General features: G+C 43.4%; 1 protein-coding gene across 1 annotated transcript in view; it reads left to right on the top strand.

Annotated features, from left to right (window-relative positions):
- The window catches only part of TADA3 (transcriptional adaptor 3), a 46,884-nt gene extending 28,333 nt beyond the window's left edge, over window positions 1–18,551 (top strand). Inside the window, exons 7-9 of the mRNA XM_069206149.1 lie at window positions 3,678–3,787; window positions 8,184–8,369; window positions 15,631–18,551. Coding sequence (XP_069062250.1) covers window positions 3,678–3,787; window positions 8,184–8,369; window positions 15,631–15,823 — 489 coding nt within the window. The 3' untranslated portion in view covers window positions 15,824–18,551. The remainder of the gene's footprint in view (window positions 1–3,677; window positions 3,788–8,183; window positions 8,370–15,630) is intronic.
- The last annotated feature ends 550 nt before the right edge of the window (window positions 18,552–19,101 follow it).

Raw genomic sequence — 19,101 nt, 5'->3', positions numbered from 1 at the left:
TTGAGCTGATATTGTAATCTGTATTTATATAGCACCTACTACCCCTGGTAAGGCACTTAAGCGCTTTGCAGCAAGTAGCATGCTACTCTGGAACCCAAGATGAGATGTTAGTAGATTAGTAAAAGTTTTTTGGGGGTTTTGTTTTGCATTAGTTGTGTTAGGTTTGTGCTTGTAATTTCTTGTGTGTTTAGTAGAGTTTAGAGTTGGATAGGATGATGGGAATTAATTTTATTTTTATAACTCCTTCTTGAGGACCATGCACAGTGATTTGATATTTCTGGGCTCTAGAGAGGAGTCATACTGTTGTGCTTAGTATCTGTCGTCCAGATTGAGAGAACTTTAGGTGCCCATGTTAAGGCTGCTCTTAATTGAGTCAAGAAATAACCTCAGTGTTACGATGAGAGAACGAAAGCAGGAGTAAGATGCTATTAAGTATTGTAAAATAGCAGATGTGGGTGAAAACTTCATTGGCAATTTGTGGTGTTTAGCCTGAGACATAACTGAAAAAACAAGGTACTAAATGCTTCCAGGAAAGGTAATTAGACCAGAGTTAAGGTGAATTGCCAAGGATATGACATTTAGTCTTGAGGAGCGAAGGTTGAGTGAGAAACCAAGTGAGGCAATGGATCAAAAGGACGGCTGCAGCTTGCCTGATTATCTGGAGTGAGAAGTTCGGACCATAAAACTACAATTTTATTCTCTATCAGTTGCTTCCCATAGATTTGAGATGTTTGTTGAAAGTAGATTGCAGTGTTCATAAGTCTGCACACAAGTTCTTCTAGCTACCTGGACAGTAAATTGATCATCCCAGGTTGCTCATCTGCACTCCAAAGCACAGACTCCCTCCTTCTGAAAACTCCATGTTTCAAGAAGGCAAGGACTATCAACCAAGCTTAGTCAGGGCGCAGACCCAAAATCTAGAACTCCACATTCCTCTTCTCAGCCCCTCTGAAACACCTCTGGTTGGATATTAAACATGAGGAACCTGAGATCAGCTCTTAAATATTTTTTCACTAGGAATTTGTGTATTCCTGTATCACTGACATATTCTGGTTCTGTGTCTTTCTTACTTTTTTTCCTTCTGTAACGTTCTCTGCTATCCAGGGTGTGCACTAATTTCGACTTTAAATTAGTGAACAAATAAACCCCTCCCTTGACCACTCAGGAAGATCCGGGTGGTGTGAGGTTAGTGTAAAATAGGAAGCAAAATAGCACGATTAGAGTATGGAAATATCTTATCATTTAACATTGGACCAGAAACCAGTTGTCATACTTTGTTTCCCTTGGCTTGATCCGGTTCATCTCCCCGTCCTCTTCGTGCGGTCCCCGGAAGTGTTGACTTTTCTGTGCTAAGTACATACCCCCAGCTCATCTTTATACCGCTCACTGCTAGAGCGCTCACTCTTGTTTCTTGAAAACGACCAACCATCTGCCATCACCCCAGCTACATCTCTGTGTAAACTGTACCTGTCTGCTTGGGATTGTAAATGGATTGAAGTGGCTATTTCTGTAGCGTATAACAAGCGAAAACATCTCCTTTAAAATAGAGGCTTTTTCTTCCTGGCTTGCACAAACCAAAGCATTCTTTTAACTCTTACTGAGCTGGAGCTTCACCAGAAAATCATTCAGCTAATGATGAACTTGACCACGTCAGTAGTGTAGGTGCAGAAAAGTCCTAGATGCCTCATATGTCTTAAGTGGTTCTGGGCAACTGTCTGCAGTTTAGGCAAGTTTGAGATTGACTTCCTTTCAGCAGCTTAGATGTGGAAAGTATAACAATAATTTCTTCAGTAGATTTTTTTTTTTTTTCCTTGCATCTCTGTAAGGAGCATTGAAACATCATCTAAGTCTTTCTCATATTTTTTTCTGCAGATTTTGATGACAGTTGATCTATGGAAAAAGTAGATTTCCGACAACCACGGTCTCCCTTCTGGAATCCAGTTCTTTTAATAAGACTAATTCACATTTGTAACATAGTCCCCTTTTTTCTACAATCTTCAGTAAACTATGCCTGACCGCTTCTCTGGTAGAGGAAACCAAGAAACTAACAACTATGGGGAACTGATACAGGAGGTTGTAAAGAAAGCACTGTTTTTGTATTGGCTGGGACAGTTTGCCAGTGTAGTCCAGTTGGAGAGGCCTTCTTGACTGTTGTGTGAACATGTTTAAAGAACAGCCTGTGCAATCTTATTGTTTCCGGAAGGCCTGTTATGTTCAACATATTTGGCTTCAGGCCAACTCTTTTGGTCTTTGAAGTTTTTCTTCCTAGTCTCTATTTCCAGGTCCATAGTTATTTCTGGTGACCTGTTCAGCAGACAAAGTTAGATAAGAAATGCTGTGTTTTCTCCGATTTGTTCCTCACAGGCTGCAAGTCATAGGAATGTGTTTTTCAGATAGTATCAGGAGAACAGGTTCCCTCTATAGGTCTTCATATGATAGGCCTGGGAAAATGGTGTTTGAAGTACAGTACAGTTGAAACATTGGGAACGCATCCGCAATCTACGTTTTCCTGAAACTTAAGTCTAACCAGCAGACCAAATCTTTCGATTTAAATACCTGAGAATGATCTATATATTTTCAGGCGGGCTAGTTTTCTCGTGTGCACCTGGTACTAACAAATGCTAATTGCACTGTGAGTTCCATTGGGAAAGCGATCCCCTTCATCAAAGCAAACTAGTTGCCCAGTTGTCCAGGAAGGTTTGCATTGTAGTCTCATATTTCTGTGCAGACAATGAAACAAGCTTCTGTTCTGCAGTATTTTATAGCATTCTGTGCTGTAGGATGGTTCTTGGCCATCCCCTGGCTCTGCAGGTGAGATTTATCTTCAGAACTTTGTAGTCTTTTGATGGAGGCAGCATGTTTTGTGGTGACACCCTCATTATTTGGCTTGTACTGTCTGGCTAGTCTCTTCTAGCCCAGGGCCCAAAGAGTTGAAACGTCATGATTTTCCTGTCTGCTTAATGGAATTTGACTTGTTATACTAAACAATCAAGGTCAGTTTGTTTGCTTTTTCAGTATCGCTTTTTTTAGTCTTTAAAAGGTTGGATGCATTTATATAAAAAAAAGACAGCAAGACAGAGCCTTACCTTCAGGTGATGATGATCTCTGCACCATGTGTGCTGTTCTTATTGTTTGGTATTGTATTGTTTTCGGTCTCCTAGGTTCTTTTTGTCCTGTCCAGGCATGCATCTGGTCTGTGACACTGCTTTTCATTCTTTGTCATTGTCACTTAAGTCTGAAGAGTGGCTAATGCCTAGTACCAAGGTCTCTTATACAGGATATGTTACCGAAGAATGAAAACAGGACAGTCTGTGCACCCTTTATTACCTCCTCAATTTATACCTGTTGTTTGTGGGGGGTGGCGGGGGGGGGGAGGGAATTGTTCTCCCCTCAGATATTGCCTTTATTTTGTCAGAGCATTTAGTTCTCAGACTTACACTGCACAAGTGATCTTGGCTGTTGAATGAATGGCAGAGTCATTTTCAAGTCCAAAAATATATGATTGAAATATAATGCTTTCTCCTACGCATGGTAGCATATGGGCAGCCATACGCTCCTATGCGTGGTACCGTATGGGTAGCCTATGGGACCTCCTGCAATGTCCTCAATCTAGGTACTGACCTCTAAGCCTGTAGACTCTATCTAATTAGCTGCTTTTTAATTCCATCTTCTATTAGGAGAACATTATATCTCCCGTTGAAGACTCCTCAATCCCAGACATAGCTGGGAAAGAATCTGGGACAGATGGGGCTAGCACATCTCCTCGGAGCCAAAACAAGCCTTTCAGGTGAGCACCACTCTGTTCATCTGTGAAACTGTACCTCTTGCTGGATTTTTGAAAGTGTCAGAAGGGAGAAACGCACAGGTCTACCCTGGCATAACCTCTACAGCCCATGCAGTAAGATTGAGGTTTGGTGAATACACGTGGTCTTTCTGGAGTGGCATGATGGGATGATTGTTGCAACAAAGTGCCCCCTTATTATATACCTGTTGTTTCAAAGGTTTTATTTTCTGTGATAGCGTTTGCTGCCGGACAGATCCCACCTATGCTTTATTTAGGTATAGAGGGCTATTTATAAGATGTGAACCCACAGTGGATTTTAAATTCTGTGTGCGAAAGTCAAAAGAAAGATAGAAAAACAGTGTTTGCTGCACCTCTGCCAATATAATAGGGGTGTATGGTTTACATATGGGTAATGTTCTTCTTTCTCACCAATTCACATCCAAAAAGATAGAGTTAACCAGACGTGGTATTCAAGTTGCATTGATGCTCAATATTATAGTAATGAGGGCAAGGAGGGGTGTCTGTTTAAATACATGGGCCAGTGCATAGTCGCCCAGAAAGGAACAAATGATTCATGATAAAGTCCTATCCAATTGAGTATAGCTGAATGTGGGAAAATGGTGAGAGTGCATGCTGCAAATGTACGTGGTATGAATGTGGGGATCAGTGTAGGGGTGGCTGGTTAACTGGGTGAGGTATGAGATTGATCAGGTGGTGCACATATATGCAACAAAAGGTTGTCTTATGAGTCCGATCTGTTTGTCGGGGTCTAGACTGAATCTGTGTATAGGATCAGGAGTGGTGTCTACTTTCAGGGAGGAGGCCTGGATTTGTCTGATCGCTGCCCTAGGGCTTTCCCTATCTGATCACCAGAGTGTATGAGGGCAAGGTATCATCTGTTGCCATATTGCTTGTTATTGTCTTTGGCCTTGCGCTCTCCAGGGGGGTCTTCCACTTGAGGAGCTCTAGAAATGTCCATGCTGATGTTGTCCATGTAATCCGGGATTCCTGCCAGGTCTTCTGGTTTGATGTATTCTGAGGTTTTGACGTTGACTGTGATTATCAATATTGCCACTTCCAGGAGGCCCATTTGATATTTGAGTTGCGTAGTCTTTTTATAGTGCAATGAACTGTTTCATTCTGTGGTTCGTTGTAAATCAGCTGCTACGTGGTTTTAAATCAGCTACTACCTGGATTGTGTGGACCTCAAACTTATGGTCTATTAGCTTTGTTCATTGCAAAGCTTTACTTGACCATGTGTGAGAAAACAAATGACGGTTAGTCAAGGATGAGAAGATTTCGGTTAAATCCTCTGTTCAATTCGGCATGCCTCTAGGAATTCAAAGAGAGGCATAATTTCTCTGTTCAGCAGACTAGATGTTAAGGATGTTAGAAATTTTTTTGTGTGTCCGTTAGTTCCATGTTTTCTGGTGTGTCTTAAAATCAGCTGTTGTCTGAGCACGACGTATCTTGAGGGTCTGTGAGTTTTTGACATATGTGCCAGATGTCTTACCACTAGAGTGGGGTGAGCAAAGTGAGGGCTCCAATTTGTTTGTCCGATGATTCCAGTTTTTGGTGGAGTGTGGTGAATTCTGAACATGTTGCAGACACTTCTGAGGTCAACACGGTCGCTGTAACGTTCACAGTTCCTACCAAGATATTACCAGTGTGATTTCCTTCATTATGACCTCTAGTGGGATTTCTTGTGGTTTGGACTGTTGAGTGGGTACAAGGTGTTGTCACCCTCCACTACCTACATGAATTGCAACTTGCTAGCAGGTCTGGAGGTTGCCATTTTTATTGAGTCAAGGTGGTAGCATGACTAAGTTTCGTACCTTCTTTGTCAAGTCGCTCACACTGTTAGGAGGTGATAATAGGTCTATTTTGTCACTCATGCATGTGAGGCGCACCAGGTGTCGTAGTTCAGTGGCTGCCAGTATTCGATACACACAGATTTGCTTTCGTTTTCATTAGTCTCTGAGCTGCTTGAAATCGCCGTTCTTGGAGTATCTGGTGCCACTGTTTGAAAGACCTGAATAGTTCAGGGGAGGCTAGTGTTCGGGGGAGGGTGTGAGGTGTCTGCTCTGGTAATGACCATGGGTGCTATACTGTATCTTCTACTTCTCCCTCACACCTCTTTTTAGTCAGTGTCCCTATCTGTCACTGCCCCACGTTACGAAGTTGCTCACAATGTTGGCTGATGCAGAGTCTGTGGAGTCTTCTGTGTCCACCTGTCACTCAGGGTGGCTTCACAGTCTGGCTGGACGGACAGTGTGCGTTTGGATGGATGGTGCATGCATTTGGTGTCTTCTCAGCGGTTGCTCCAGGTAGGCATTCGATGTTGGATTCAGAGTTGGTCTCCACTGGAGGAGCAGAGCCCTGGGCTCAGAGTTCATCTAAGCACCAATCCTGGCATCGATTAAGTGCACCTCCATGTGTTGTTGCTCCTCAATCACAGCCAGTCTGCCGGAGACTTATAGGGAAGCTGCCATCTTAGAGTCTTGGCTGTACCGACTTGTGTGTCCCTATGTAGCGCCCACTGGGAAGTCGCTATAGATACAGTCGCAGTCTCAGTGATTTAAACGTGCACTCTCCCCGCACTGCACTGCACTATATGTGAAGATAACAACCTGAGATCAACATAGTAAAGCATGACAGTGGAGCTGTGTAAGTATGCTACCTGTGACCATTTATTTCTCTCGGACCTTCACCTTATCGGTGTTAACCAGGGAAGAGACAAGGACATTTCAATCATGTTAAGCCATGGTGAACGGTACATTTAGAGAGTATGGGCCACTGTGTATTTGGGTGACCAATAATCTTTTTTAAGCAGGCGTTCAATACCATTGAATTAGTAGATATCTTTTTAAATTGTGTGCTACACGGTCCCACCCATACGTTAGAGTTGCAGGCTGTCCATGGCAGTGATGTACATGCTTCAAACCCATGGTTTGATGTCGATTTTATAGGTTAAACAGTTTTAAGTCTGAATAAGTTCCATCATTCAGTATTGTTTGTGTAGGCCCGTTTACAACAAAAAACATCCCTTTTGCCTTTTTGGCAATGTACATCTCCAAAATACTTTGGAGCATTGCAGCAAGATCATTACATTGGTTGGACTGTGTGAGGTTGGGGTTCTGGGTTCTGAATATAGACGAGAGTCCTTAGACCTGTTGCTGTTACTTCTGCCAGTTTTTTCTGAGCTCATTAGATTGATAGTTTCTTTGTGTTTGGAGGGTAGATGTCTAGGACAAACGGATATTATTTTTGTGGATTGTCTTCAATAAGTTTCCTCCAAACCTGTATAATTCTGAAGAGTTTTCAACTTTCTAATTCATGAGTAAGGAAACACAGTTAAAAACCTGCAAATATATTCCCTATACCATTGCCCTCATATTCACGCCATTAGCTGTGTTATTTCTTCTGTCCTATCTGTTGTCAGTCTGTTAGCAGGATGGCACTGTTCTTTCAGGATACTCAGCATGATCCTGATAGTTCATTTGAAAAACCTAAACAATTAGGCCAATGGACTTTGGAGGCTATGGTACCGAACAGGCATCACAAGGAGGACCCTAAACAAGTACTGGGCTTCGACCTTTAATATTTGAGGTCTCCCAAAGCGAACTAATGTACCTAAATGATCTGCTCCTTCATTAGACGCTCTTCAAAACGTCCGCCTCCAATCATCATTCTGTTGTCACCACAGGCTCTGGCCTGCAAACTTGAAGACTCATGACAGTGCAGCATGACCCACGGTACACAGGCATTTACAGAAGTAAAACACTTGCAAACTAAATGGAGCTTTCAATTAATAAAACAACCCTCAAAATGATAACTCTGTGTAAGGCACATAGGGACTGATTAATAATTTGTCGGGCGGAAGTAAGTCTGACAGGGTGATAGAATAAATTACTCTGTTGCCCTGATGTAGTCCCTGCCCACCAAATTTAGAAATGACTACCAACCCAGCAGTTAAAAAAAAAAAATATATTTTCAAAAGAAAATCCCAAAGCAGGATAAATAAAATATAAACAGACAGCGCCCACCTTGTCATGAGTGTTATCTCCCATGTCCAGTGGGGCATGAGACAGTTTTCACAGCCCCTTACTTCCAGGGTTTTCCTAGCGCTGACTGGAAGTGAAAACTGACCTGTATGTCCTCCAATCTAAGCTAGGTGGGCAGACATAATGGTAAACCTCCAGAGGCCCTTGCTCTGTTGAGCCGTTGGAAGGGTGTAACCATAGTGGAAATGGAGTAATGTCGCACAGAGGTATCCATATGGCCAACATATAAATGAGACCCTAGTATACATTCACAGGGTCTGCATCTGGTACATGCAAAGTTTTATTGTTTGTACTTTGGCCACAGATGGTTCAATAACAACTTTCTGGTTCTACAGCGTCCCACATACCAAGTCCCTGGAGGGTCGTATTAAGGAGGAGCTGATTGCGCAAGGCTTGCTGGAGTCTGAGGATCGACCAGCCGATGATTCAGAAGATGAAGTTCTGGCAGAATTGCGCAAGCGGCAGGCAGAGCTGAAAGCACTCAGTGCTCATAATCGGGCCAAAAAGCAGGAATTGCTCAGGTAAGATCAATGTGTCGTAGAGTTATGACATTTGAAACTTTAAACAGCATTTCATTTTATATGCCTACATCTGTTAGATTTCACATATACCACATAACAGTTCCCCGTTTACAGTTCTGACTGTGCGTAGTCACCTGCCAGTTTTTTCACTCATTACCACATCACTAATTCGCCAGCTGACTTAAAGACTGCACTCAATCTGAAGGATGCCTACTTCCACATACCCATCCTTCCAGCTCATTGCCTTTGCCTATCCCTCAGGATATTGCCATTTGGTGTCACAACAGCCCACAAAGTATTCACCAAATGCCTCGCTGTGGTAGCCACCTATCGGGGGTGGGGTGCCCTCATTTGTTCCCCTACCTCGATGATTGGCTGTTCAGGAGTGCAAACCAGCCACAGCGTCTCGCTCACACTCAAGCAACTATATTCATCCTCCACGGTTTGGGGTTCACTGTAAACTCGGACAAGTCCCATCTCGAATCCCTTCAAATCCAGCCCTACTTAGAGGCCGTTCTCAAAGCAATCCCCGGCAAGACTTACCCCAGCCAACCCAGGGTACAGGCATTCCAACAGATACTGCCTCTTGTCCAGTCGGATCGGCAAGTTATAGTCTCAACTCTCATGCTCCTCCCTGGGATGATAGCCTCATGCATAGCCTTTGTCCCCATGCCAGATTGCACATACATCTGCTTCAGCAGTGGATATAAGCACACTGGTCACAAGCGGAGGATCACTGGGAAGATCTAGTATTGATACGAGCCAGCAGTCCTCACTCTCTGCCGTGGTGGAACAGCAACAATCTGTTGCAGTGCCAGTCATTCATTGACCCTGTTCCGCAGGTGACCATCACCACAGACACCTCACTCTCAGGCTGTGGAGTGCATTTTGGACATCTAATTGTTCCAGGTGTGTGTGGTCTCTACAACAAAGGAGTCTCCACATCAACTGTCTTGAGCTCAAGGCCATACGCGTAGGTCTCAAGGCCTTCTTTCAACAGATACAACACAAAATAGTCTCATAAAGACAGACAACATGATCACCACGCATTATCTTCAAAGGCAAGTGTCATAAACGACTGCAACCGTTGCACATGGCAGAAAGAAGTGATGAATTCTTTATTTTCATCCCTCAGGGTACACCATGTAGACGTCTCTGCCTATAGGTAATTTCCTTAAAGAACATCTTTCTTTTGCGTACCTGTGATAAAAGACCTTATTAGCAGGCATTTTGTGGGATGGGCCTCCTATTCTGGTAATTGCTTATGACTATTGATGAGCTGCATATGGAAAAGAAGGGAAAGGTTTCCTACATGTAATCCCAGTTCTCTCCCAGGGGAACCCCTATCAAAGTCATAAGCCACAGTCTCAGTTCCTGGACAAGAAGGTGGTCCTCTTAGTTTTGTAAAAATAAACTGACTTACTAATCACCTGTGTGGCTTCATGTCATAAAGAAGGAAGGGTAAGGCCCTTAAAGGCACAGTCATGGGAGAAAAAAAAGGTTTGTGAAAGAGTTTTCGAATTACTTTTTGCAAATGTAGTGACTAGTGGGTTTAACTGGCTGTTTTTTTAAAAATTACAAATTAAATTTGCTCATTTTTTGCCTTTTTAATGGCTGTAAAGTGTTTTTTTCTCTATTTAACAACACTTTTCTACTATATAGTTATATATATTGTAAAGTGCTCTGGAACCCCATGCATGGGTGGGAGAATTCTGTGCTTATCACTTTCATGAGGATTCTCCTAGAGGAAAACTAGGATTACAGGCAAATAACTTTTACTTCTGGGCAACTGTAAAGTGCATACTGTATAACTCCACAATTACTCTTTATTCATAATGAATGTTTCACCCATTGCTTAAAATAAATACAGTGTGTGACTACCCTTTGTAGTTGGTGGTAGACTCTTTAGATAATGCTAGAGTTGGGAATCTACGAAGGGATAAACTGCTCTACATGGTAAAAATGAAGACCAAGGAGCGAGTCCACACTTAGTCTATATAAGATAGCACATTTAATAGGTTAAACGAGCTTACTCACCTTGCCTGGTTCGTCACAATTATTCCCATAGATGCAATCTCTGAGAAAGACTATTAAAGTAATGTATGACAAATAGTTGTGCCGAGTCCATTAACCTAAGATCATATCAAATCAAATCAGGGTTTATAAAGCGCAACTACTCACCCATAAGGGTCTCAAGGCACTAAGGGGCTTTGTCCGCTGAGCTTCAGTCGAAGAGCCAGGTTTTCAGATCCTTCCTGAATTGGGGAAGTGATGGTGACTGAGGTGCAGGGGCAGAGGGTTCCAGCTCTTTGCCTCGAGGTAGGCGAAGGATCTCCCACCAGCCGAGGTCTTTTATATGCGGGGTACGGTGGCTAGTGCCTGTTGAGCGAAGAGGTCTGGTGGGGGAGTAGAAGGTGATGCAGTGGTTGAGGTAGGCTGATTCTAGGTCGTGGAGGGCCTTGTATGCATGGCCGAGGAGCTTGAAGGTAATTCTCTTCTCGATAGGGAGCCAGTGGAGGTCTCTTAGGTGATTGGAGAGATGTTTGTGGTGGGGAATGTCCAGGATGAGTCTGGTAGCGGTGATTTGAATGTGCTGTAATTTCTTGATGTTCTTCTGGGTAGTACCATCATAAAGGGCGTTGCCATAGTTGAGTGTGCTGGTAACTAGGGCATGTGTTACGTTTTGCTGCAGTCCTTGGGACCCATTTGTAGATCTTCTGCAGAAGTCAATGTGTGTGAAAGCAGGAGGATGTGACTGAGTTGACTTGGCGTGTAATGGTGAGCGATGAGTCTAGGATGATGCAGAGGTTGCATGCGTGTTTTTTTTTGGGTGTGTGGAGGGGGGTGCAGAGGGTCAATGGCCACCAGGAGTCATCCGAGGCTGATGTGGATGGTCTCAAGATGAGGATCTCGTTCTTATCAGATTTGAGCTTGAGGCAGCAGTCCTTCATCCATGCGGCGACAGCTTCTATCTCGTTGTGGAAATTCCTCTTGGCAGTATTGGGGTTCTCGGTCAGTGAGATGATCAGCTGAGTATTGTCGGCGTAGGAGACGTTGTTCAGTCCGTGCTTACACACAATGGATGCGAGAGGTGCCGGATAGATGTTGAAGAGTGTGGGGCTCAGGGAGGAGCCCTGTGGAACTAGGCAGCTGATCTCCGTAGCTTCTGATAGGTAAGGCGGGAGTCTGACTCTGTGTTCGGCCAGACAGGAAGGAGCGTATCCATTGTAGAGCCTTTCAGAGGATGCCGGCTGCGTCGAGCCCGAGCAGAGGGTGAGGTGTGAGACCGTGTCGAAGGCGGCCGATAGGTCCAGTAGGACAAGGGCTGCTGTATGGTCGAGGAGTGAGCGGATGTCATCTGTGGCGGCGAGTAGGTCAGTCTCCGTGCTGTGATTGCTCCTGAAGCCTGATTGAGAGGTGTCCAGGATGATGTTGTCCTCAATGTGCTTACGGAGTTGAGCGTTGATGGCCTTTTCCGTGACCTTGGCTGGGAAAGGCAGTAGAGAGATGGGGCGGTAATTCTTGAGGTCCAATGGGAACGGTCGTGGGTTTCTTCAAGAGTGGGCGGATCTCGGCGTGCTTCCAGTCCTCTGGGAAAGTGTCTGTCTCTATGGAACAGTTGAGGGTGTGTCAGGGCTCGGGTGAAATGGATGAGTTGGCCTTGTTGAATATGTGGTGAGGACAGGGGTGACTAGGGGATCCGGATTGGATGCTGCTCATGATGGTGCGGGTCTCGTCTGTCGTGAGGGTGGTCCAGCGGTCTTGGTCTGAGGTGGTTCGATGGGATGGATCTGGGAGGGTGTTTGGAGGGCTCGGAGGTTCTTGCGATCCGAAGCTGTCATATGTCTTTGATTTTCCGGTGGAAGAAGTTGGCTAGTCTGTCCCAAAGGTCTTGAGATGGAGGGATGCTTGCTGTTTCTGGTTGGGGGTTGGCAAACCCTTTGACCACTGCAAAGAGTTCTTTGGTGGTGTGAGCGGTGGCGCTGATGCGGTCCTGCAAGTCGGCTTTCTTGGTGACTCTGATGAGGTGGGATTTGGTGGCTGCTTTGAAAGCCTCAAAGTCTTCCAGGGACTTGCTGTTCCTCCATCTTTTCTCTAGCCGTCTGCAGGTGCGCCTGGATTCCTGGAGTGCGGGGGACAACCAGCTGGCCTTGTGGTGGTATTCGGCTGAGGTCTCACTGAGAGGTGCTAGGGTGTTGGCACATTTGGCGATTCATTGGTGGAAGTTCTGTGCTGAGATGCTAGCTTCAGCAGTGAGGGGCGGGGGAGACTTGGTGATGGTGTTGTAGAGCTGTTCCATCTCCTAGATCAAGTGTCTGAGCAGAATTACACATTGAGGCGAATGAAAACGAATGAATTCAACCTCAAACTGAACAAACATCGCTGGCTAAGCTAAGCTGCAAACCTCTTAAGATCAGCCCAATGTTAATTGCCTTGTAAAATACACCGTTGAGCTGTATGGCATCATTACGGAGGAAGTGTAACCCATATTAAGGCTAACTTGGGCTTGATTTGCATTTGACATGGTCTCAGTAATTGATGCCTCACTGCCACTTAACCTTGAAATTCTTTCGAAGAGCAGACCCCGCGGTGCAAGGGAAGGCCTACATTAATTACTCCATGAATCATTGAGGTTTTTAAAGGTAGTAGGCTGCAGCTACTCAATATTTGAGAATTTGTCAGTCAAGTTATCACTTTTCTCTAATCACTTATTTATCATCTCAATAATATAGCAAACATTGGTACACCCTGCTTTCATGGTATAAATTACTGACCTGGCAATGATGATCCAAGCTTTATGAAAACAATCCTGTTAATGTGTTACTTCATGTTTGGCTCAAGATATGTGTACCAAACAGGTTGACAAAACAGTTGAAAAGCTAGAGTTGTTCCGTTTTGTCCAAACTATCTCAACCTAGTCACTGAGGAGGCCATATATTGGCCTGGTCTTTCCAAAGGACATGAAAATTTCAGACGTTAAAGTGACTGCCCAAACCGTGAATGGACCACACATTCTAAAGACCAATCATTTTAGATTCTGCCGCAAGGTCCACTTAAAGGATGCTTGTAGTTTTCATCACAGTTTTGACTGTTCATCCAGTTACAAGGAGGCTTGAGGTTGTAGCCACACTTAATTCTAAAACACCAACACCAGTGAGGTAGGAAGCCATCAAGTGGTACAATACAAAACCCACCAAAAACTTTAAAGACTGAGCTGAATCTGGATATTAGATGAAGAAAAACCTGAGCAGCGACTGTTTAACAGACCTAGAAAGATTCATTTGAGAGAATATCAGAGCAGTGCTGAAGGCAATAGAAGCCACAGACCAAACAAGAGAGCTCATTGAAATATTTACAGAAGTAATTGAGCCAAGAGCTCTGAAGCCCCACCTTCTGTTGGGTCAACACTGTGGAAACTAATGACTCTGAAAACAAAACTCTTAAGAGCTGAGCTGATATGTCTTGGAGAACAGTCTCCTCATCTTGTATCCGCACGGATCACTCCATATCGAGCTTTTTGTTCTTTGCAAGGTTGAGCCTGAAGCAAATAAGCTGAAACCCTCAACATTGCATTTGAGAATCTGTGTGAACACCACTATGAAAAAATAACCTCTTCCCTCTAGGTTTGGAACTAGCAGATAGTATAAATGGTTCCCTCCACCAAGGAATAGTGCCTAACAAGTTAAAGACCACAAGTTCCATCAAATCAGAGCTTCATGGCAGATCTCTGGTTTGTCAGCAGAATCATGAAAGTGTGATGCCCTGGCACCTTCCTGACTCCAAAGAAGCTATACCCATCCTCTGAAAGAGAATCGTCTCTTAGGCCGTGCGAAGAACTGAAACGGCAGTAGCTTATCTTCGAAAAGACATGAACGAAGACGATTTGGAACAATGATCCTGTGCCATCTGTGGGCGACTTATGAAGCACTGCTGAATCTTTTGGAAAATGAGCTACACCACCAGAACAGCTCTTAAGTGATGCCCATCTTTCTTGTCAGACTGCAGCCAAAATTTTAGAAGTCAATCATTATGTGTGTAGGTTTCCACGGGGCTCTCCTGCAGTTCAACATTTATGTGATGCCTCTGAGATCCCTGTCAGCACCACATCCAATTCCAAATGCCAACAATACACGTTCTTCAGGGTAACCAAGGATGCACAGAACAAAAACTTAATTTATTGTCTGAAAGCAATATAGAAGGCTGCTTCCTTTACTATAAAAATACATATCACAATAAAACCGACCAGGGCCTTGGCTTTGTTAAGCCTTGATAATTGTAATATTGCCTGTGCTGGAGACCCTAAGAAACTTTGCTTGCAGCTGGCTCCCGGTGAGACAGAGTATAGCACTGAAGTTAGTCTGCTGCATGTTCACAGAAAGACAGGGGGTGTCAAATGTTCTAAATACAATTAGGCACTTTTTCCTTACTACCCTCTCGACCGCAAATCACAAGCCAGCCAAGCCCACCCCATCTGTCATTATTCAATCACAAGAAATGCTGAGGGAGATCAACATGGGTGTTGAAAGCAAAACAGTGAAACTCACTACAGCCAGACCTTAAAAAATGTTGTTCCAAGAGGTGTTACCGTTTCTAATTGATACAGCTGGGATTAGCCTCGAACAAAAGTGACAGGAATTAACCCACCGAAGACCAGTGCTGAAGTAGTCGACCTAGCGAGGAATATTCACCTACTCAAGAAAGCAGACTTATTTGGAATCTGGGTTGCCCCAGTGAGCTCCGTGCAAAAACATCAAGGTTATGGATGGAGTGCTTGAATTAATCTCCAACACTGGCACTCGCTCAGGGCCGCATCCCGATCCATCGTTTTGGGTTTCCATTACTTCCCCTTGGTTGCCCTGGTGACTGGGAGACCTGAGGCCTGATTACTGAACTAGAGCCGAACGTTGTAAGAATACACACATTTTGGCAAGAATCGCCCATTACATCACAATTGCCAAGTCACATTTTTACACCTGATGCAAGAGTTGTATTCTTTGCATATACAAAGAGAATATGATCATTTAAACTCAATAACTTATTTTTGAGCGTTAGTCCATTAGGATGAGTTGGATAATGTGTACTGTCAATCCGGATGCTGGGCTCCACTGTATCCAAACATTGTAGCCAATCAGGTTTGTGCTTTGATGCTAAGTGGAGGTGCATTGCAGTGCATGCTTTGACATTATGTAGTGTTTTAATCTCTGTTGCCCGTAAATAAGAGCCTTGCTTCATGAACCTCATCAATATCTCTTCACTGCAGATTAGCTAAGGAGGAGATGAATAAACAAGAGCTTCGGCAGCGGGTGAGAATGGCAGATAACGAAGTGATGGATGCGTTTCGGAAAATCATGGCGGCCCGCCAAAAGAAGAGGACACCAACGAAGAAAGAAAAGGACCAAGCTTGGAAGACGCTGAAGGAGAGGGAGAGCATCCTCAAGCTGTTGGATGGCTAGCAAGTTTCATGCCAGAGGAAATCACGGAACATCTTCTGAGTTTCTGGACTGAGCAGGACTTTCAGCAGTGCTAGTGAGGTCTAGCATTACAATATCGGTCGCTCAAGAAACAGACATTCCTGCATATACCGCGGGCTGGCGATGTAGTGCCTTGGCCACTCGATTGCCCATCCAGTGGATAAGACGAATCAAGGAACAAGCGAACGCTGCAGGAGATCAAGTTGCACTGATGTGGTATTTGGCTTCCACAACTACCATGTGCCACGAGTCTGGTATTAGCACTTCCTACCCCCTCTTATACCTCCATCCTCCATCTCCACCCACACCACCCTCACCCATGCTCCGTTGTATGTGCACCTTAGCACGAGCGTACTAAAACCATTGGCTTTCTTCTTGTACAGAGTGTCCTCTTGTGCAATGTGGTTTGTTATATTAACCTTAAATGCCGTTTCTCGCTTTCAGGGTGGAGTTTGTAGTGTTTTTATGGGGAGAGTAATCATTGATGCTTGATCCGTAGCTGGGCGGAGCATCCCTGGAGGTTGCGCACTCCGGAGGCTTGCAGCAGAAGTCTTAGCATGTTAGAGACGCGGAAGATGCATTGCCGCTCATGCCGGACCAGCGCATGCACCTGCTGATGTCATTTATGCACTGAGATTGTTTGCCACCATTTTGAAAACTTGTTTGGAAGTTGAGAGATTTTCAATGCTTTTCTAAACTCCTTTATCCCTTTTATATACATTTTCCCTTTAAATTGCAGGTGAAAGTGTACATGGTTAGTGAAATTGTATAATTTGTGCAAGATTGTATTTTGTTTATTTGGACCGCACAGCAAACAGCTCTTTTGTCAAGAAACACATTTTCGTCCACTGTCATTAGCTTACTCTTCTAACCAAGGAGTCATGTGCTGAGTTGTGTGTTTGTGTCTTTTATAATGTGCTGGTGAGTGGCGTTTGCAAGAAAACTCCAACCAGAGTTAAACATAAAGTTATTTTAAGTTGTTCTAAGGTGAAGTAGCTTCTTTTACTATTTTTTTTTTTTTTTTTTTTTTTTTACAGATTATTACAAATTGAACATTCGGCTTTGATATGATATAGTAATTGTTCAAAATTAAAGTTGTGAGTAATTTTGAGTTTTTGTGTTGGCTTCTCTAGTTTGGAAGTTTAGCGGATCGTGGCCTTTCATTTCAACAGGGCAGGTCTGGAATTAGTCTTGGTTCCAAAAAAGAGAAACCGGGGCATCATTGGTTTCACAATCGTATGATGCTGTTGTGTCCTTTGATTCTGAACGGTGGAAATCACCTGGAGGTTGACTTTGCTTGAAGAACATTTTAACAGTTTTGTGTTTGTCAAATGACCAGGATAGTTGTAAATGGTGTTGTTGTAGTTTCTCGTTACAACTGCTTGCAAGTATAACATTGTCCCTGCTGCTTTGTTGAGTTACAAGCTAAGCTGAGTTTGTTTGCAGCCATTCATTCCGCATTGCCTTGTTTGTATGAGAGGCTCATGAAGAGGCTGTCCCTCCTATTCAGGTGAGCATTTCTTTGCAAAGGATTTCAAGTTTGGAGCATGCTTACTTGTACAGACCTAAGGGAAACTTTGTTATTTGTTTACTCAGGTGTAATGTTGTTGGAGTTTAATTGTTATTTGAAAGGGGTCTTGACCATAATATTACCATTCATTAAAAATAGGCAAAGGGTAAATGGAAGTTGTGCAATGTTTGTGTCACTTTTCACTCCGTGGCTTTGTCTTAAAGTTTCTCTCCAAAGCGTGCCATTATAGAATGCACAATATTCTTCAGGTTACACAATCTGAAATGAAGAACTGCTGAAATCGTTTTAAATCAATAGAAGTTGGATGTGTACACAAATCCATTTTATTATTAAAACAAATTAATGTCTGAGCCTGAATGTGGTGTTGCAGTCTCACAACCTGTTGTTAATCTGTGTAGCGGATTCTTATTCGAGTCATACTGAAATTGTTTCCTTCCTGGAAGGTGATGCGCAAGTTGTCTTCAGGTTGTCGGGCATTGAAATGAAAGTGCATGAATGACGAGACCCTTTCTGGCCGGTCCTGCATGAGACCTCTACCACATGCAGTGGTATTCATCTTGTGGTGTCTTCCCATTGTGCTACAAGAACCTCGCTGTCAACTGTCTTCTGTGTTCTTTTTTTAAATTAAAATCTTTCTTATTTAATATAAATAACAAATGCCAAATTGCTGGTGAACAATGTTTTTTATATATGGGAGCGTTTTTCTAACTGTGAAATTAAAACAATGTGTAGCTGTGGTTGTGTTGATTGAGGCACAACACTCTAGCTTACTTAGTAGTTTTCCTTTTCGATGTATGTGCTCTTCGCCTTGGTCATCTCAAGAATACAATCCCCAACTATCACCTCCTCACCCCTACCTCATCCTCTGTTTCATGGTGAAATGGTCGAGATTGAGATGTTTCAGGCTTGGATTGCTCGTTTCATACGCCTGTTACACAATTTCTCCAGCATAATTATTAAGAGTTTACAAACTTCTGTCACCAGGTCACAAACCCAGCCTCTAAAGTAAACCAGCAGATAATATGAATTCATCATCTTCAAACCAGACAAGTTAATGTTGGCAAAGACGATACAATTTTGAATTCCTATGGGATTGTATTTCGTAAAAGGTTTGTGTAGTGATTGCATTTTTTGGTAAAATGATATTAAACGTTGTCATAATAAAAATTGCAAAGCGCAGATTTTCTTGAATTGCTTTTTCCTGGATCTAACCAGCTCAGTGTACTTCAAACAATGAAAACCTATTTGTGCCCTCTTTTATTAAGAAAGTAATGTAATGTCCAATGTATTAATCAGAATGAAGCGGACTTTGGTTCATAAGCTGTTTCTCAATGTCATGCAGTGGTGAGACAAACTGTTATAGGTGTTAATTTAGAGCTTGCACGCGGAAAAGCATCCGCTGAGGCCACACTCCCCTTTTTCTGCTGGTTTCCTTTTGTACAAAAGAGCATCTATTTTGTCTGATTTTGGCTGATGGCTAAGGAGGTTGCGAGATGTTTTTGGTTGATGGCTAAAGGGGTTGGCAGGAAGGTATTGCCAGAGAATAACAGACTTGCCATTAAGGCAGGCCTCGAAAAATCAAAATGTTACTGGACCTGTGGATCTAGTGATTTAAATAATCTCCTCGACCTAACTGTAATGGTCTTGACCAATTAACTGTTTTCAAATTATGGAATCCTAGGCAAATATTTAAATTCACTGATTCGCCATTTTCTTCATTTTCACATAT

This window comes from Pleurodeles waltl, chromosome 9 (genome assembly GCF_031143425.1).
Source record: "Pleurodeles waltl isolate 20211129_DDA chromosome 9, aPleWal1.hap1.20221129, whole genome shotgun sequence".
NCBI lineage: Eukaryota > Metazoa > Chordata > Amphibia > Caudata > Salamandridae > Pleurodeles > Pleurodeles waltl.
This window is presented reverse-complemented; position numbering and strand designations above follow the sequence as displayed.